The sequence below is a fragment of the Petaurus breviceps genome, unplaced genomic scaffold (genome assembly GCF_028583685.1).
Source record: "Petaurus breviceps papuanus isolate PSGF00001 unplaced genomic scaffold, PetGlider_PUasm1.0 90779, whole genome shotgun sequence".
Lineage (NCBI taxonomy): Eukaryota > Metazoa > Chordata > Mammalia > Diprotodontia > Petauridae > Petaurus > Petaurus breviceps.
The window spans coordinates 1,722,130-1,742,025 of NW_027187344.1; the positions used below are offsets into that span (position 1 = coordinate 1,722,130).

Sequence of the window (19,896 nt, forward strand, 5' to 3'; positions counted from 1 at the left end):
TGATGGGAGAGGAGTATGAATTGCTCAGGGTGACATAACATGATCCATTGGAACAAATTTCTCTGGGAATGAGGAATTCAGGAGGCACTGGGCAATATGGAGCTTCTTCCAGGTCTCCTGATGCTTTATAGCTGCTGAGCTATGATTTTCTAAGTGGATGAATAGGGGAAGTGTAGACAAACTACCTTCTGGCAGATCAGTGATTAAGTTTAAAAAGGGACCAAGAGATGTCTTAATATTTACTGCAGAATAAAAAAAGGAGAAAGCCATGTATAGCTCAGCTTCAGTGAGCCCAGAAGTGAGAGGGTAGGGGGAGGAAGTGGTGGTGGTAAGAGGCAGAGAGTCAATTGACTTTCAAAGGATCACAGCATCTGAGTGATGTCATTGAGTCTGGATCCCTATTGTAGTCCACATAATAGAGCCATGACATTTGGTGAGAGCTGGCATGAACTCATCTGGTCTCCATGAAAAGCTATAAGTGATCCTCAAGTATCCTAAATAGTAACAAGGGAGAGGTTTCCACAGAGATCTTTTCTCAGTGGCCTGGAAAGAATAATAAATGCTTGTTGATTGATTGAATGAAGGATTATTCACATTTTTTTTCTAGGAGGGGCAGAGAAGAGCTATGATAATGATGATCAAAACTCACCTTTATATTGCCTCAAGGTTAACAAAACACTTTTCTAACAGTTAATCGGGGAGGGGTGGGTGGACGGGTAGTACAGTTGCAAGTATTATTGCCCTCATTTTAGAGATGAAGAAACTAAGGCTCAGAGAGGCCAACTAATTTGCTCATGGTAACATAGCAAGCAAACGACATAAACAAGGTTTGAACCCATGGCTTCTGACTTTAATCTCAGACAGTGGTCTGAGCCCTTGTACTCTCCCCTGAGCAGAGAGAAGAAAAGTCCCAGGATTCAATGTTGCTAGGTAGACTGTTGGTGCATAACTAGTCTAGTCTCCTTCCTTGGGGCTGGGGTCAGCTTTTCCCAAAGCCTCACATGACCTTTTGGAAGGAAAACAGTGGCAACCAATTTCATAATGATTCTGAAGGATGGCTCGCTTTCAAATCCCTCCCCTCAGTAATTACAACAAGGAAAACCAGAACATCTCCTAATATTTTATTGTTTTTTAGTTAACTATGGGTAGTACAAAGCTTTCCTCTTTTAGAAAAAAATGTAGCTTCCTTCACACTGTGGCGCTCTCAAAACTTCTTCCTAAGAAACTCCAGGTTCCTGAAAGCCTCTCTCATCAATGGCTATGCTTTTTAGATACTGCAACAAGGAGAGGATCATTTCTTTCGATTATTATCAACATGAACTCAGTTAATTGTGTATAAGGGTAAACACTGATTTTTTTTTCTTTTTAGAAACAAAACCATCATTTATTAACCCAAACTACAGCATCGCATTTACAACATTCATTGCATAAACTGAACAGACAAAGTTGCCACCTCTGGTAAGTAACAGACATACATTATACAATATATTTGCTGAATACATAATTTCAAACAATATGGGTACAACAACTGTTCAGAATACATACTCCAACCATTGGGTTTAATAAGTACTAAGACAAAGATCCAGGAACTATCTTGGGTCTCAGCACAGTTAATCTAAAAGACAAAAACACAGTCGAGAGACAGTAGCTGCAATGGAATGCAAGGAAAACTAACCTGTGTTAGTCTCACCAGACACCTAGTTTGGCCCCTGGGCTTCTCTCTCACTTAGACACAAAAATCACATCCATCAAAGTTGACCATGATCTAAGAAAAAGTCCATGCAATCCAGACAGAGGGACTGTTCTCCAAAGAGAGTTATCCAACAGTCATTGCCTTCCAACAGTATAAGAGTTGGCTAGAAGGGCACAAGGGAGACGGGGAAACGTTTTGACCGCAGTTCCAGCTGCAAATGTGTGGTTTTCTTCTGAAGTCTGTGGCAGGCCTGTATTCTAGAAACACAGAGGTAACGTTCACCACTCTAACGTCATATTATTCCACATTGCTGATGATTCTTTAAAATTATTATTACTTATTAGTTATAATTATTTTGGCAGTTGTTTGATAGGAGTTTTCTTGTGGGGGACTTTGCCCTGAAACTAATGATCTGTGGGCCCTACAACTCATCAGATCGAATGACATGGAAGAGGGTGACATTGTAAAGGGTCTGATGCCCGTTGTTCCAGGCATAGAGGGCCCTGTCTTTTGGGTTGTAATCCAACATGGAAATATGTGAGTATTTGTTCTGGAATGGGATGTCAATATATTCATAGGTTGAGGCATTGGTCTGGTATGCATAGTGGACCTTGGTGCCTCCTGAGTAGCCATTGGTGACGTAGAGGGTGCCGCAGATAATGAAGGCCTCGCCAGCACTGCGCTTTGGGTAGCTGGTATTCCATGTCTGGAGGATCTGCAGGGTGTTGGGGTCCAACTTGCTGATCACTATGTTCCCCGCATTCTGGTTGGTGGCATAGACGGCCCATAGTCCATTCTCGTCCACCATGAGATCAATATCTGAATGTCCTCCCCAGGCATAATGGTACATATTGTTGTAGCCAGCATAATCCAGGCTTCGGGTCTTGAGGATTAATTCTGTTTTCAGGTCAAACCTGATGATGATGTGACTTTGGAATTTATTGAAATAAATAGACCCATTGTAGACCACCTGCCCTGTCCCTGACCAAGGGTGAGGGAGGCGGTGGGAGGTGAAATTGTCTGTATTCATAAAATCAATCATGGATTTGTACTCTCGGACAAACCGATTGTTGTGATAGCCATCCATGTACCAAACCTGGGTGAATAATAGACACCATTAGCATGACAAGAGACAAAGAGGACACACGAACACAAACACTGAGAATAGATTTCCTCCCCAAGCAGGAGCTTGAGAAATTGATTTAGAGATTAGACAACCAAATATTACCGGGAAATGGAACAGGGAGAGTGTAATAGAGACTAAATGACTTGATTGTACTTCTTCAATCTCATGTCAATCTTCTCTGATGAAATAAGAGTGAAAACCTAAAGCCTTCCATGATGTGGTTCCCGAAGAGCTTTCTGGGTTAATTTCATAACATTCTTTTCCACACCCTCTCTACTCTGATCAAATTGGTCTGCTAGCTGTTCCTCATCTATCACATTCCACCTTTTGTCTCTGCCTCGTTAGCTCTTTGTGGTTCTCTGTGTCTGGGGGATATCCTCCCTTCTCATGCTCACTTCCCAGAAACCCTAGCTTCCTTCAAACCACAGCTCAGGTACCACCTGCTACACAAGGTTTTTCTGGATCCCCTAACCCCAGTTACTGTGCTCTTCTTGAAATTACCTTATGTAACTCAGTATGAGCATTGCATTTATTTTTCTCTACATAGGTTCTATCTCCCCACTCCCAACCCCCCTAGAATATCAGCTCCCTCAAGGGCAGGCACTATTTCATTCTGATATCCCCAGAGACTAATACTTTGTCTTGCACATAACGGATATTTGAGTGGAACTGAATCCTCCCAAGTTAACTCAAAGTGAACCTTCTGATTTAGAAAAGCCAGGGAAACAAGAGAATGGTTCACTGGTCAAGAATCAGATTTTGGTGCATTTTCTTATAGATAACCTATGTAATTCACATAGGCAAAGAGTGAAAAAAAAATTCAAAGTAGCTCAAAAAAGATTTGTGAGATTCTATCTATCTATCTATCTATCTATCTATCTATCTATCTATCTATCTATCTATCTATTTATCTTTCTATGTATATACATTTATACATGTATTTGTAATATATTCATATTCCCATATACTGCTGGTGGGCAATGATCCAATACATTTGGGATCTGAAACCTAAAACCCATTTGACAATGAAGAAAATTAAAAACACAGCCCAGGCTCAGGCTAATCACTTCCTGGCAGCTGCATAGTTATGTGGTAACCTGTTATCAATGTCATTGGGAAGGACAATTCTGCCCTTGTTCCAACTGGGCTTTTTGTGTAGTGTCCTCTGCTTACCACCAGCCCCATCAGAGCAGCCTTTATTAAATTATGCTGTCTGCTGTGTGGAACTTCATTAATTTGGCATTTAGCTTTATATGAATGCAATCATTCATTGTCACACCCAATCCATGGGAAAGTTCACATCAGTAGAAAACTAAAGCTTCTTCAAAAGCTTTCAAGCTGATGGGAGCTGACCAGGATGGCAAAATTCCTGCTTTCATTTGGATTGTTGTGGAAGAGAGTTCAGATTATGGCTCTAATGTAAGTTGACTGGGAAAGTGTCTAGACTTTTTACAAAATGCTTAAGTCATTTTCAACCAATATGGGAGCAAATTACAAAGCAATGCAGTTAGGGGGAGAAAAATCTGCCAGGCTAATGGCATTCTGTATGCATCTGTCTAGCAATAAGACAGCTGCTTTATCCATTAGGAGCTATGTTAGCTGCAGGAGAGATTAGGAATGCAGCAGCTTTCAAGTTCAGCACTATATATATGTTAACTATTAAAAAAAACCTACCTCAACAACTCCTAACCTTGTGCTAAGGGCATTTGTTCAGGTGCTTACAGGCAGATGTGCTTTAAAAAAATTTTTTTAATCAACATTTTTCCTGGGTTTGATTCAACTGCTTTGATCACCATTGTAACAGAGACCAATCTGTGGCCCCTTTAGCAATTGCTATAATGGGTAATGCTCTGAAGATTGTATTAGGCAAAATCTGCAAAGCATAAATTTCATTTTCGTCCCTTGTGACCTTGCAAAATGTGACAAGATGTGAAAACAGTCTCCAAGTCCTGGCATTTCACTTGCTTATACCACTTCACCCATGTCTGTAGACTTAAGTCCCACCCTGGACCCTGGTGCTAATTTATACCTCTATTGCTTACCACTAGACTCCTCTGACTTCCTGCTAGGGTCCCTTTCTGGTATCTGCCTAGATCACCGGTCATGCCCGGATAAATCTGTCTAGTTTCCCAGGTTCCATCAGGGCCCATCTGGCCCACCTATTACCCACCAAGCTCTGGTAATGACACAATTGAATACGTCAGAATTTCCCCACAATATCTGTTGTATAGTGTAATTCAGTATAGAGTTTCAGTATAAAGTTTTCTTGGATCCCATCCAAAATGATTTGTTACTAAAATATCCCAAATCTGGCTCTAAAGCAGTCTCCTCTCTAAAGATATGCTTCTCCGGTTCTCTGCCTTCACCCTGGACACACTGTACTCCCTCAATGTATATAAATTCTGTTTATTCTTCAAGGCTCAACTCAAATCCTACTTCCTCCATGGAGTCTTTGATTAATCAATCAGCAATCATTTATTAAGGACCTACTACATGGCAATTTTTTTTTTTGGTGGCCTTGAGGATACAGCTATTGAAGTGAGAAAGGCTCTGCCATCAAGGAGCTTACAGTCCTTCAGCCTTTATTGAGCCCTGAGCTCCTACAGTACATGCAGTCTACATCACAAGCACAGTATGGCATGTCATTATAGATTCCTTTGTGTTGTTCATTGTCATTTCATGTTGTACAGCCTGGGTTCTGCTGGCACTCTCACCAGCCAAGCCAGAGGAGTCATTCCAGCAAGTATCTGCCAAAACAGACAGCTGTTCAGGTTTTCAGTTTTAAGGTATATTGGGGTGTTTTGTTTTTTAAATTTTCACAAAGAGTATACAATCTTACCAAAAAACACTCCATTATTCCTGTTTTCCACACAGATGCCATACAGGGCTGGCACATGAAAAGTGTTCGACAAAACACTGATTTATCTTATTAAATTATTTACTTAAGCTGCAGGGAGCACTTCAGTACAGACCCCAAGGTCAAGGGGTGGATGAACCCATCTTCAATTTCCATAGGTGCAGCTGGGTGGCACAATAGATAAAGCACTGGGCCTGAAGTTAGGAAGTCCTGAGTTCAACTCCAGCCTCAGACACTTGCTAAACTGCAACTCTGGATAAGTCACTGCATTTCTGCCTTCCTCAGTTTCTGTAACTATAAAATGGAGATCATAACAACACCTCCTTCACAGGGTGTTATGAGGATAAAATGAAATCATATTTGTAGATCACTTGGAATAGTCCCTGGAACAAAGTAACAGAATGGGTCCTTAAAGGATGTTTACTTCCTTTCCCCCTTCTTATACATAGATCTGTGACAATGGCATCTTTGTAAAGCAAGCTTATGGTTCAGCATAGAGGGATGCCACAGGGTTCGTGGAATGGGAGCCAGAAGGGTCTTTAGAAACCCCTCTACATAATAAATTTGGATACTAAGGCATGAATAGGGCAAGGGGCTTACCCAAGATCACCTGGTGCATTAATGAGAACTCAGGGACTGAAAACCAGGTCTCAACTCCACAGTATATATAGGTTGGTGTGAAGAGGGTGGTTTTACCATTGCAATGACCAGAGAGGACAAATGCCAGGGAACAGCTGAGATGACACAAGATGTGATCAGAGTATGAGGGGTTGGTTTTCTTGTGCTAGGCTCAGATGAATCACAATGTGTCAGAGAATGGTTCCAGTTTAATATGTTTTTCAGTCACTGCTGGGTGATTGCAATTTACTGAATAGTCATACTCCTGAAGCCTCACAGTCAAAGATATCAATCCCTTCCATATAGGTTGCTTTAATTAATCCTCATACCTTCTCAATAGAGTGGAAAGAGATAATTCTTTCCATGATCAAGTGACTTACCCAAGGTCACTCAATTAACAGGTAAACTGGGACTTAAATCCAGTGGTCTGACATCTATGACTAGGCTCTTGACTAGACATCTAGTCACCATCACATATACATATGGACACCATTCAAGAAGTGAATGCCACTTGCTCAGACTTAGCTCTGAAATAATCCAAAACTTTGTTAAATGCTATATCTCAAGCCAAGAAAAGTAACATTCTCATAGGCTTGTTTGACACCTTGGATGATGGAGGAGCTAAATCTGGCCTGGTTAAATGCCTTCAAACAATTGCCCTTCTACACTCACTTATATTCTCAAAAAGCACAGAAGTCAGTGTAACGTTGAGGGAGAGGGGAGGAAATGTAAATAAGGCATTTTGTTCGTGAACATCAGGCATATGGACAGTATATTCATAGTCATTTTCATCAGAACACATCTGCACTGACTATGAGTAAAATGACTCAGACCTTGGATTAGTCATCATTACACAGACCACTGATGGATTTTGTTTCTTTTTTTAAAGATGAGCCAGGATTTGGAAAGAAGAGCAGGCTTGACCTTCTCTGGTCCAAAAATCCCAAGGAAAGCTATTATCTTTGTGTTGGAGGCCACACGCAGAAGCTGGCCCAAATACAGAAACGTGCTAATCCCCACAAAGGCAGGCCTGCTTAAGTAGAGTAGGATGGTCCCTCCCTAAACTCAGGAGAACCATTAGAGGGTCAAAGAGTGTAAAAACACTTGAAAGAGGACAATTAGTAGTTCAAATGTCAAACTGAGTTGCAGTAAGTGTAATAAACAAAATAATGAACCTATTATGAACCACCATTCAGGCCTGGAGAACCTTGGTTGGATGATCAAAAAGGAAGAGAAAGGCCTTGAAACCATTTGGGTTGGAGGGGAGTGTGGCTGGAGTGGGGAAGGATATTTATTATGCTTTGTTCAATTGAGAACTAGGAAATAGCCTTAGTGTTTCCAAGTGTCCCCAAATGCTCCTTAGATTTGAGCAGGAGTCAGGAATGACAACTAGATGGTCCAGTGGAGAGAATGCCAGACTTGGAATCAGGAAGGCCCAAGTTTCAAACCAGCTTCAGACACTAACTAGTTGTGCAACCCTGGGTTAGTTACCTAACCTGTCTCAGCCCCAGTTTTCCCATCTGTAAAATGGGATAAAAACAGCACATGTTTCACAGGGTCCTTGTAAGGATTAAATGAGGTCTCACATGTAAAGAGTTTTACAAATTTTAAAATGCTAACTAACATTAAACATGAAGTAATAGAGTGTTGGACCTGAAGTCAGGAAGACTTGAGTTCAAATCTGGCCTCAGATACTTACTAGCTGTGTGGCCCTGGGCAAGTCACTTTAACTTCTGTCTACCTCAATCTCTTCATATGTAAAATGGAAAAGAAGAATAATGGCATCTACCTCTGGGGGCTATTATGAGGATAAAACAATATGATATTTGTAAGCCATTTTTTGAACTGTAGAGTGCCATATAAATAAGCCCTCCCCCGAAAATAAGCCCTATTGAGATTGCTACTGTAGTGAAGGTGATCCCCTGCGCTACATGCTACATTACGGTACCCTCTGTATGCACCCCCCCCCCGTGAAACGCACGCCGCGCTCCGAGCTGCATCCAATCAGAGCTGCAGTAGTGAGCGCATCATCCTGTTCTTCCCCAGTGATTTGCTTGCTGGTGCCATTGAGAGCAGTGCCACAGAGGAGAGCTGAGGCAGGACAACATAAGCCCTCCCCTGAAAATAAGCCCTCTGGTGTTTTTCTTTCCAAAAAAAATAATAAGACAGTGTCTTATTATCGGGGAAACACGGGTAGTTGTTCTTTTCACTATCCCACAGATCATTCGAGTGCATCACACTAAATAAGGCTCATCCTCATCTTCACCGTCACTCTTGTGACATGGAATAAGCATGATAACCCATGTCATTTACATGGACAACCAAGAATTTTTAGCAGATGCTTTTATCATCATTCCCAGAATGGTGATGGGCAGTCTGGGAGTGGTGGTGCATAGGTTACTTATTTCTTTCTATGAGTCTAAGATATTCACTAGCCAAAAAACCTAGTGGAGTTACATCCAGTTTTAGCCCAAAACAAACCCCCCAAAATATCAATCCCAGAATAAAGACCTTTACACACATCACTTGAGGGCCATGGTAGTAGCAATTCTACTCCCTAACTGCTTTCTCATCTCTGACTCAATATTTCTCCATTCATCCAGATGGGATGCTAGACTAAGACTAAAGGTTACTATCCAAGCACACTTAGTAACAATTTCAGGGGTGGCAAGGTAGTGCAGTGAATAGAGCACTGGCCCCAGAGTCAGGAGAACCTGAGTTCAAATCTGACCTCAGAAACTTAACACTTACTAGCCATGTGACCTTGGGCAAGTCACTTAACCCCAATTACCCTGTCTTCCCCCCTCCAAAAAGCAAAACAAAAACAAAACAATTTCAGTTAGCCCCATGTCAGTCAATTGCTTTATGGTAATATTCCCCATCCTTGTGACTTGTTTGACCAAAACACCCCTCCATGGGCACCCACTTCCCTAAATCTGTTGTCTTTCCCCACCAGAATATAAAGTCATCGAGGTCAGGGATTGTCTTGCTTTGTGCATTTGTATCTACAGTGCTTATCATAGTACCTGGCATGTAGCAAGAGCTTAATAAATGCCATTCATTCATTCATTCACAACCATGTTATTTTCCTTTGATTTGCCAATGACAGAAAGATATTCTATCACTCAGGCTGAAAGAGAAAGCCAAAAGAGAAGGAAATCCATACTCCCTCCCTCTCCACTTAAATAAGAATTTCCTCTTTTCATCTCATTATTTCAAATAAAGACTCAATAAAATCTCTATTAAATTCAGAGGGCATCTTCTCTCCATATAGGAAACTAGTCTTTATCCATATGGTCTGGCTGACTGAGAATATGGGCTTTTTCTTCTTCTAACTTTTCTTCTAATTGTCAATATCATCTTCATTGGCTTTTCAATTAGAAGGGAATATCTTAAAGCTAAGGTCAGAAAAAAGAGGTATATGCATCTGTTGCTTCTTGATTCTGGTACCACCAGATAAAGTTGCATTTGATGAAGTCTGTACAAGATGCAGAAAAAGATGCTACATAAGAGACTTTCCTAAGTAACTGATGGATAGGGATTGACCTCACTTTTGATTAAGCAAATCCTTGTCATACCTTGTCCTTGTGGTTCTGTACTTAACATCAAGGAAACTCTACTGTTTGGAAAATGTGTCTTGACAACAGGATCATAGATCTAGAGCTAGAAGTGATCTTAGAGGTTTTTTCTGTCCAACCCACTCATTTTGCAAGTGAGGAAACTGAGGCCCAGAGAGGTTAAGTGCTTTACCTAAGATCATGTAAGTAGGAAATGGTAGAATTGGTATTTTAACTTAGGTCCTTTGACTTCAAGTTTGGGACTTCTTCCATGGCATCATGAAAAAGACTTCAATTGAATGGACTGGGAGAGAAAGCAAAATTCTCATAGTCTTCTCCACAGGTTAGGTTGGGAAAGTCTATAGTCCAATAGTTTCATTACACTGCTTGTTAAAGGAAGAGAAGAAAAATATGGCACAAGAAGATCTCTCTAATCACAGATTGAGATTGTAAGGGAATGACCTATTAGAGAAAGATGCAGTTGTTACATGATCCTTATAAAAGTTCAAATAATGCAGATAAGCCTTAGGAACACTTTGGAAGTTTTTAAATGGGAAATTCTGTCCCTTACTTATTGCCAGGTATTATACCATTTCTAGTAATCCCACTCCACTCTTCAGAAATTAACATCCTGGTTTCAACACTTCCTATAGGTAATAAGAGTTCTGAACTCCACAGTGTCTGGTGGTGGTGGTGGGGGGTGCACGGGGAGACTGAAACAATTTATGGGACTCTATAGTGAGTACTCAGGATGCTATCATCAGTGCTGAGAGTATTAAGAGTCAAATCAGAAAATGGAAGAAAACCTATGGAGAAGAACTAAGGAAATGGGGATAAATAGCAGGGAGACTGATTTAGTCTCAACAGGTGAAGAATTTCCAAAAAGCTAGAGCTGCCCTGCAATCGAACAGATTTACCTTAGTAAGTCAGGAACTCCCTGTTACTGGAAATATTCAAGAAGAGGTTGGATAAAGACCTATCAAGCATGCTCCAGCAGGTGGGGACCCTTGTTCTGGGATAGGAAGTTGGACTGTATGACCTCTAAAGGTCCCTTCCTACTATGAGATTCTATGATCTAGTGTCTAAAGTACTCTACCATAAAAATAACTTGCTTTGGTGGCTAAAGGCTAAAGCAGCATGATGAAGGTCTAGAAGCTAGCTGAACTTAGAAATGTGTTTAGGATTCAAGCACTTCAAGTTTCAAGATTTTACTGCCACAAGGCCAAATCAGAGGTTAAGAAATGAACAAGTTCCTCTGGAGGCGAGGCGTATTCAACCTTGGCATGCAAAACATTTTGTTCAGCTCCCTCCTCCCCTTGGATAAAAGCCTTAGTAAATCATCAGCTGGTTCCACTTAGCCAGTCCCCCCCCCCACTTTAATATATAGCTGAAGTTGTGTTCCATTCCATCACACCCCAGAACCTAGATTGATTTTCAGCTAGTTATTGGCCTCCTGCATCTTCATGATCAAAATTGGATGGGGAAAACTGAAAAGATTAAAGCAAAACAGAATAGGAACAAGCATGTCTCTCTAGGCAGTAGGTAATTGTTCCAGATCAATAGAAGGGGCCTGTTGATCTTGTCAAATGACAGAATATGAGATATCCATGTGACTGCTGGGCAAATCAAGAATAATTACCCCAAACCCAGTACTATCTTTTATTCAACAAAAAGTCAGGCAGTAGGGGATGGTTAATTCACTAATATTTCAAACCAACTATTAATGACCACTTATGGTTTTCAGTTGGTTCCAAGAATCAGGTGAAAGCATTCAGCCAACTCTCTCTATTTTTGCAGAGGATATTTCAATCCAAGAACCTCTCTTCTCTGTGATGGCTATGAAGTCATCATGTCGATGTTCAATATCTAATTCTCAAATTAATTCGTCACCTTGACAGATTTCTTTTGTAAGACTTTACGTTTTTTGGTTCTCAGCAAAGGTCTGTGACTTTTAGTAACTTCCTCATACACAGTATGAGGAACTAAGATAATCTGATCAGTGCTCTCATGCTGTTGGAATACACAAAAATATACAGAGTTTGAAATAGATATCAGCCAAAAACCCAAGGCATATTTTCAATAAAAGCTATGATCAGTCAATCCATACATAATTCCAGACATCAGTTCATCTTTTCTTTTGCTAAACTGACTCCTATTTATCAGTGGGTGAATCTCCTCACTTGATTATTTTTCATTCCATTCCCATGGATCTGAGTTCCCATTAGAGATACCCCTATCCTAGACACTTGTTGATTCAACCTATTAAACATCATGCTCCCCTACACTGCTAATAACTTAGACATTGGTGGGGTCTAAAAGCTGTCCAGAGATAATGGAATCATTGACTTAAAGCTAAAAGAAACCTGAGAAACTTGAAACTCCATTTTAAAGATGAAGAAATTGAGGCCCAAAGAGGTTAAACGACCTTCCAAGGTCACATGGGTAGTAGTAGGATTGGAATTTGGTCCTATGACTCCAAATTCACTACTTTTTCCACTGTATCATGCAAGAGACCCAATCTATTAGTAATAATTAACAATACAAGAATGTTTTAGATGAAATAAATTTAAAAGGAAAAGGGTACAAAATGGGAGGGGCAATTTACTCATGCCTTCAAAATAACTGAATACTAATGTTTCTTTCTGGAGAGAACAAATGTCATGGCTTTTCAGGAAGGATGTCCACTCCAGGAAGGCAGGACCTGTTTCATTTTTGTCTCAGCCCCTAGCACAATGCCTGGCACAAAGTAAGAGATTTTAGAATGCTTTGACTCAATTTTCATGACAGTGTGGTGAACATTTAAGAATGTCACATATTTGCATAAATAGGATCGTTCCCTTTTTCATGCACAGTTAAGATCGCTGAAGCTGTTCTTTTTCATGGAAGTTATGAAATCAAGAGAAATGCAACATAATTCTAGGAAAACACGTTAACTATTGTTCCCTCATCCATCCTCTTCCATAAAGGAGAAACCACCAGAATGTTATCACATCATTCCATATGCCACCAATTCTGAATAATGAAACCATGAATGATAGCTAATCAGATAGGGATAAGACAGAGCAATAGCATATCATGGGTATGGCAGGATGAGGTACTAGGTTCCATCTGTATCCACTAAGAGATCTTTCAGAGAGGGCCTAGGGTATCCAGAAATTCAAGCAGCAACTTGTTCATTAACTTAAGAGTAATAGTGATATGAGTTGTCTATTTCCTCAATTTCTTCATGACCCCCTCCCCCACCAAGAAAAGGTTAAGGAATTTCACCAGTCTGGTGAATTGTTTGTGCTTATTGGATTAACCCATTGGACAGAGTGGTTAGAGACATGGCCATGTTTCATATCCCAAATAGTTTATGAAATCCACAGAGAGCTGCAGGCATTAAATTGTTATCTAAGAAGTTTTTATTTTAAATGATAACGACTGTGCATGAATTCCAGAGGGTGATAGCAGACAAATGGCACTTTAAAAGATCATAAAAGAAGCAACTGTAGACAGGTAAAAAGCACGGGGAGAAATGGCCAAGGGAAATGTTCACCATTGCTATTATGTGGGCTAGTTGGTGAAATACACTATTCATCACCCATTCTTAGTCAACAATCCTTCATCTCATTAATTCCCAAAGGAGCCCCAAACAAATAAGCCAGGGGCCAGCCAATCAAGCCAAACATGGAACTTGTTTCTTCTCCTTTTCCAAGTTTTTCTCTAGGGGAAAAAAGCACTATCTTTTCTAAGTAAAAAGGAACATGAATTTCCATCTAACCACGAGAGGAATAGCAAATGAAGGACAAATGAGGTGTCATTAAAACAGAAAAGTCTAATGGATCTTTTCCCCTCAAGTTAAAAATGGAATGAAAAGGACTTAGCAGGGGGTAGATTTTGACCTAGAATAGAAGGGCCCTAAAAATGAACCCACTAAGACAGAGTCATGTCAGGAAAAGAAAGCTATAAGAAGATAAGTCCATTCCAGAGTGACTGTAGGATGTATCCTTTTATTTGTGACAGACTCATTTCTTTGCTAGATAGGAATCAGGTTTCTTCACTCTCTCCAGGGGTCCAAACTAAATACTGTCTCTGAGGAGTTATTGGATACAGGCTAAAAGATGTTTTTTGGTCTACTCACTTTGATCTCAAGCTGGTTAATTGAGTTTAGAATGTTTAGAATGGACAAGACTTTGAGAGACCATTTAACTAAATATTCTTCAAATTCTCCCATCCCATAATCATCCCATGATTCACCCATTCACTTATGTTCCCTTATAACCTTTTCACTCCCTCCCACCATCATCCTCTGACAAAATCTCCAATTTCTAAAAGAGTAACAGTAACATATGTCTGTTTCCTTCACCGTAGAAATGATCATGAGTGTTCCATCCTATCCATATTTCTGAAGCTGGGACAGTAAGATAGAGAAAAAGAAAATGATGAGGGGGAGGACAAGGTGTTTATGGGGAGCTAAAAGTGTCTAGGAAGAAAGGAGGGGCCATGTTGATAGCTTGTTTATGGAATCATCCCCAGCTAGATGGTTCCCATCTTTACAACTGTACTAGCATTTTCCTACCAACATACAGTTCCGGAAATACTAATCTAGTCCTTCTTCTACCTCTAGGCTATACTTAGTTTAAGCTATTACAGTTGGCTACCTTTTCCTTAAAAGTGGCCTGAGATAAGGAAATTACAAATTCTATTAGATCCCATGGCTTTGGGTCTTTTTTCTTAGCTGGTTCTAAACATCATTCCTCCTTAGTTGATTCCTACCCAAGCAATCTTGGCAAATAGCTTTCTCTGGCTGACCATTAGAGACTCACACTAAGAGGAAAGACTAATGTTCCCATTAAAGTGACCCAGAACAACATTTTAGTTAATAGTAAGTGTCCTTTCCATGACCATACAGGACTACTCTTTTCAGAGGCCCCCACGGAGCTGTTTATTGAATTCTCATTAAATTGAATTTGCTTTCAAAGTGGACATAATAACTAGACTCAAGTGCTAGGAATTTGAAACTGGAGGGAGAGTTTTATCAGTTTCAAAGATCACAAATTGTACAAGATCATACCTATAAACCTTAGCTAGCTATGTTTTCATAGTCTCAAGATGGGATAATGAAGTAAGGTGGGGAGAGAGAATAAACTTACCCTGTTATCACCTTCTGGTGCGAGTGGGTCTGTCATCCAGGATCCAAACCTTGATCCAGAAGTTTTTATGGTCACTGGGTCACTGATCCCTGTTAATTTGCCACAAGCTGCAAAATAGCATAACGCAGAGGAACAACAAAGTGAATTAGCAACTGGGGGACAAATGGTCTCACTCAAAGTCAGTTTAAAAATTGGGATGTTCCCATAATAGCATGCTCTGTCAAGGCTGGGAGGAGGTAGAAAGAACATTTCTTCCTCTTAGAGGCAGGATGCTTTCATTCCCTGCCATTAAACTGTGAATGGCTGCTGAACATTTGTTCATGCCCTTGTTTTTAATGGCAACATCCCTTATCATAGTGGCCCAGAGAAATCATACCCTCCCCAAACCAGAAGTGCTGCATTACCAGTAGAATAGTAAATGAAGCCAGATGCTGTTCAGGGGCAGTCAACGTGGTACAGAAAAGAGGTAGCTGCATATCAGTCTTCTGGAACCCTACTACATCCATGCCAGCTGCTTTACATAGAAGTGGGAGGGTTGAGATGCCCGTTTCAACACCATCCAGGTTTAAAACAAAGGATAAAGAAGCAAATCTTCCCCACCAAAGAACAATGATTCCCTTACACTGGACCGGCTGTTTCATTAAGTTAGGGCACATTACTCTTTAAATATCTTTATCGATTAATATCACCTAGTGAGAAGAGGCTGTGGACTCATGGACATACCTGCAATGCTATTCATGGCATTGAGTAGGGGAAGGGGAGGGAAAGAGAGGAGGCACTGTATGAAACATAAGACTGGAGTCTGAAGCACTGCTGTGTCTATTTCAGGCTGTGCTGTGGGACCTCAGAGTGCTCCCCCAAACTCTGCTTTTCCCCACTTAACCTCCAGGTGAAGGGTGAAATAGCCTTCCTAGGATCATGAAGCCCAGCTAGGGAAAAAAAAAAAACAACAACAATGGGACAAACGTGCTACTTGTGCCCAAAGGGCCCATGGTGCTGTTTATTGTATTCTCATCAAATTAAACTTGCCTTCAAAGTGGACCCCAAAACTAGACTCAAGTGATAAGAATTTGGAACTTGGCAGGTGAGGCGAGTTTCATCAGTTTAAAAAAAAATCACAAATTATACAAGATTGGACCAACAAACCTTAGCAATCTCTCCTTTCATAGCCCCAAAATGGTATAAGGAAGTCAGGTAGAGAGAAAAAATAAACTTACCTTGTCCATGCCACCATGGCACCATGGACAAAGGCAGCTGGGGCTGCCAGCACAGATTAAAAACCAGTTATTAATTTACTTCCACTTTTGATAAAATAAAACAGCAGTAACAATAACAACAAAATTCCACTTGATTTACAGAACCAGAAGGGATGTTAGAATATAGAATGGTGGAACGTTACAATGTAGAAATGTCAAGACACTGAATTTAAAACTAGAAAGCATCTTAGAGCCCACCTAGTCTAGCCCCATAATTTGACAGACAGGGAAATGGAGACTCAGAGTAGGAAAATGACTTTCCAAGATCACATAACAGATTACTTGCAAATTAAGACTAGAAAAGCAAGGCCTCTGTGTATTCAACACAATCATACTTCCTACCTTATAGAGCTCTATTCAGATGTCACCTTTTGCATGATTCCATGGAAATATTTCTTATTGGAAATGACCTCCCCTTCTTGGACCTCATATAGAAAGCACTTTGCTTGGGGGATCTCTGATGCACAATAGGCATGATATACAAACATCACATGATATTTGTGTTGGTGTTGTATCCCTCTAGTAAACTGAAGCTTCATTCAGGGAAACAGCATGACAGAGAGGAAAGAATGCTAGACTTGGAATTGGAAAATTCCTGGGTTCATATCCAGCCCTAACAGGGAAGGGGCACAACTGATTTCATCTCTCTAAGCCTCAGCTTCCTCATCTGCACAACAAGAATAATAAAACCTGGAATACCTACCTCACAGGGTTTTTGTGACGATCAAATAAGATACTATCAAAGGAAGAAAGGAAATAAGTGTCTGTTAAGCACTCCCTGTATGCTAGACACATACTAAGTGCTTTACAAGTAGTATTTCATTTGACTCTCACAACCATGGAGGAAACTGAGGCAGACAAAAAGTTAAATTCCTTGTCCAAGTTTCTAATGTTAGATTTAAATTCAGATCTCCCAGATGCCAAGCCCAGTGCTCTCTGCACTTCATTGTTAAAGACTGCAAAATTTTAAGTGCCATATACATGTCAGCTGTAATTATTTAGTTCAATTTTGCATCACCCCCAACACCAAGTGCAGAGCTCTGTACTCTGTAGGTGCTTGTTAAATATATGTTAACTAAATGAATGCCTTATATTGTTTAACATGTCTTTGCTTTTTCTATCACTAGGTCACAGACCCGTTAGGGGGTAATATGACACTATTCTGCAATAAAATTCTCTTCAGTCATGTGCTCTCAAATGCAAACTTATCTGGAGGACAAAGGGGTATAGGTTTAATAGGTAGCTTCTGGAGAGTTTCCTCTGTTTTCCAGAGTCCTAGGACACTAGATTTAGAGCTAGAAGAGACCTCAGAGGTCTTCTAGTTTAACCCTGCCCTCTTCCAACATTTTACAAACATCTTACTTTGATTTAACAGATTAATTCAGAACTCTCTGGCTGTTCTTACCAATTTTTAAATTCTTAATTGCTTACAAAAATGGTCTTGGAGCATAGCGGGAGATTATTTTGGATTTTTGAAAAAGTGTATGATACTTTAAAAAAATGAAGGGTGGGTAGTGAAAGAAAAATGTGAATCAACTGTACAACACAGAATTTAAAGATGAAAAAAATCTTAGTAAGAACCTTATCCAAGGTCAGTCCCTTCATTTTACACATGAGAAAATACCGAAGCCTAGAGAGGTTAAACAGCTTGCAAAAGATTACATGAGTAAATTACAGGGGAAGATTTGAACCCAAGCCCTCTGATTCCAAAGGCAGGATTCTTCTCTTCCTACTATACCAGACTGTGTCACTTACTGAGAACTAGGGACCACAGGAAAGGCACCTGCTATAGAATTCTTTCTCCTGGAGGAAACTTACTCTTTTCTCCCCTCTCTTAGCCTGTTTTTCTGTCTTTAAACTTCAGTGTAGAACTGAATACAAATGGTCAAAGTCAACATTGCATCATTACCAGAAGCTCTCATTAGTGTGTGTACATAATAGTTTGTAGAGCTCAGAGAAGATCAAGGATCTGTGGGAGAACTGTAAATTACACCTCACCCAACTGCCATTCAGCCTGTACAATGCCTTTAAAGCCCCTCCCACCTGCCAAGACCCATCCACTGACAAACAAGAAGGGTATAAAACACACATCCATTGCTCACATTGCTCAAAAACAGATTTGTGCTACAGCTTCCCTTCCACCCCCATTAAAAAGAGAAGGTGATGTCTCCATTAATGTCTTATGAAACTTAGCAAGGGCTTCAAGCTCAGGGCCCTAAACCAAGACCTGCTGCAACTACTTCTTGCATTTCAAGTTATAGAGACAGATTTGCCCAACATAAGGGTGTTGATGAAGTGGCATTTAGAAAGAAGTCAATTTAGAGTACAATCAGAATCAACCTTTGAACCCAAATGCAAACCAAGTCTTTTTTTTTTATCAACTTGAGAAAAAATGAGTCATCTCATGACTAGAGAGTAAATAAATAAATAAAATTGCCTTATGATGTGGTGTAGTAGAAAGAACACTGTATTGGGCCCAGAAGACCTGTTTTCAAATGTTAACTCTGCTGCTTATTCTCTTGATGACCTTATACAAAGTACTCAGCCTCTCTGAACTTGAGCTTCCTCATCTATAAAATACTATCTCTCTCTCTCTCTCTCTCTCTCACACACACACACACACACACACACACACACACAAACACACACACATATACACACACACCCCACAATAGCCAGTGAGACAGTGAGAAATGGTCAAAGATATAGTTCCTAAGGCTATATAGGGAACTGTTCTTGGTACCTGGTCACTTGACAGTGTCTTCAGGGGGTTAGACCACTACTAGTCTTTCCCTATTCCATCCTTCCCTAAAGTGCAATGAGTGTGCATGTGTCTATGTGTGTGTGTGTGTGTGTGTGTGTCTATTTTCCTTCCAAATTGAAATCCTATGATCCAAGATTGATTTGTATATTTCTTCCCATGCCCAATCTGCATTTTGAAAAATAAATACATCCATTTTAAAATGATTCTTTCTCAATCTACTCTGATGACATTTTAATCAGCAACAGGAACCATTAAAAACAGAGTTCTAGATTAACCTGTTTAACCAAATCAGATATCCAGTCACTGATCTCTTCAGTATCTTTGGACAAGATGTGAGAGGCCCAGCTGAGGAAGGAAATTATAATCTCATTTGGTTCTGAGGCTCACGTCTGTCCACAATAACTGACACCAATTTACATGTACAATTTTTTTCCACGTTTTCATGGTACACTATCTGTAAAAGGGGGCAAGTATTTGGAAAGAGATGAAAAAGGGAGGATTATCTAAATAAATATAAGTGTTACTTTGAATTTGGGTATAACTAATAAATGATTGAAAGGAGAGAGTCTGGTTTCAGGACCATCTCAGATTAATTCTTTCTTCACTGAGCTATCTGAGGTGATAGAACTACATGGAGTATTTTAAGAGAGAAGGAAGAGGACAAATATTTTGGAAATCACAGGAGTCAAACACTACATTCTATTTATATGAGTCATTTCCTCTCAGTCCTATTAACCTTGGGAAGATCCCAAGGCCATATGGGCAAGCTAGCATCTGCTGAATAAAAACAAACAGAAGAAGGGAATTCGTGTCAACTATAAGACTATGGGGCTAGAACCTCTTCTACAAACTCACAGGATCAGTTCATATAAACTTTGCTTAGGGAGGGG

General features: G+C 40.1%; 1 protein-coding gene across 4 annotated transcripts in view; it reads right to left on the minus strand.

The window, feature by feature from the left end:
- Window positions 1–1,106: 1,106 nt before the first annotated feature.
- Window positions 1,107–19,896, minus strand: part of OLFM1 (olfactomedin 1) — a 59,381-nt gene continuing 40,591 nt past the window's right edge. For all 4 annotated transcript variants that reach the window (XM_069069222.1, XM_069069223.1, XM_069069221.1 and 1 more), the window contains 2 exons: window positions 14,987–15,093; window positions 1,107–2,789 (listed from right to left, as the gene is read on the minus strand). In XM_069069222.1, the coding sequence (XP_068925323.1) occupies window positions 2,115–2,789; window positions 14,987–15,093 (782 nt within the window). In that variant the 3' untranslated portion in view covers window positions 1,107–2,114. The remainder of the gene's footprint in view (window positions 2,790–14,986; window positions 15,094–19,896) is intronic.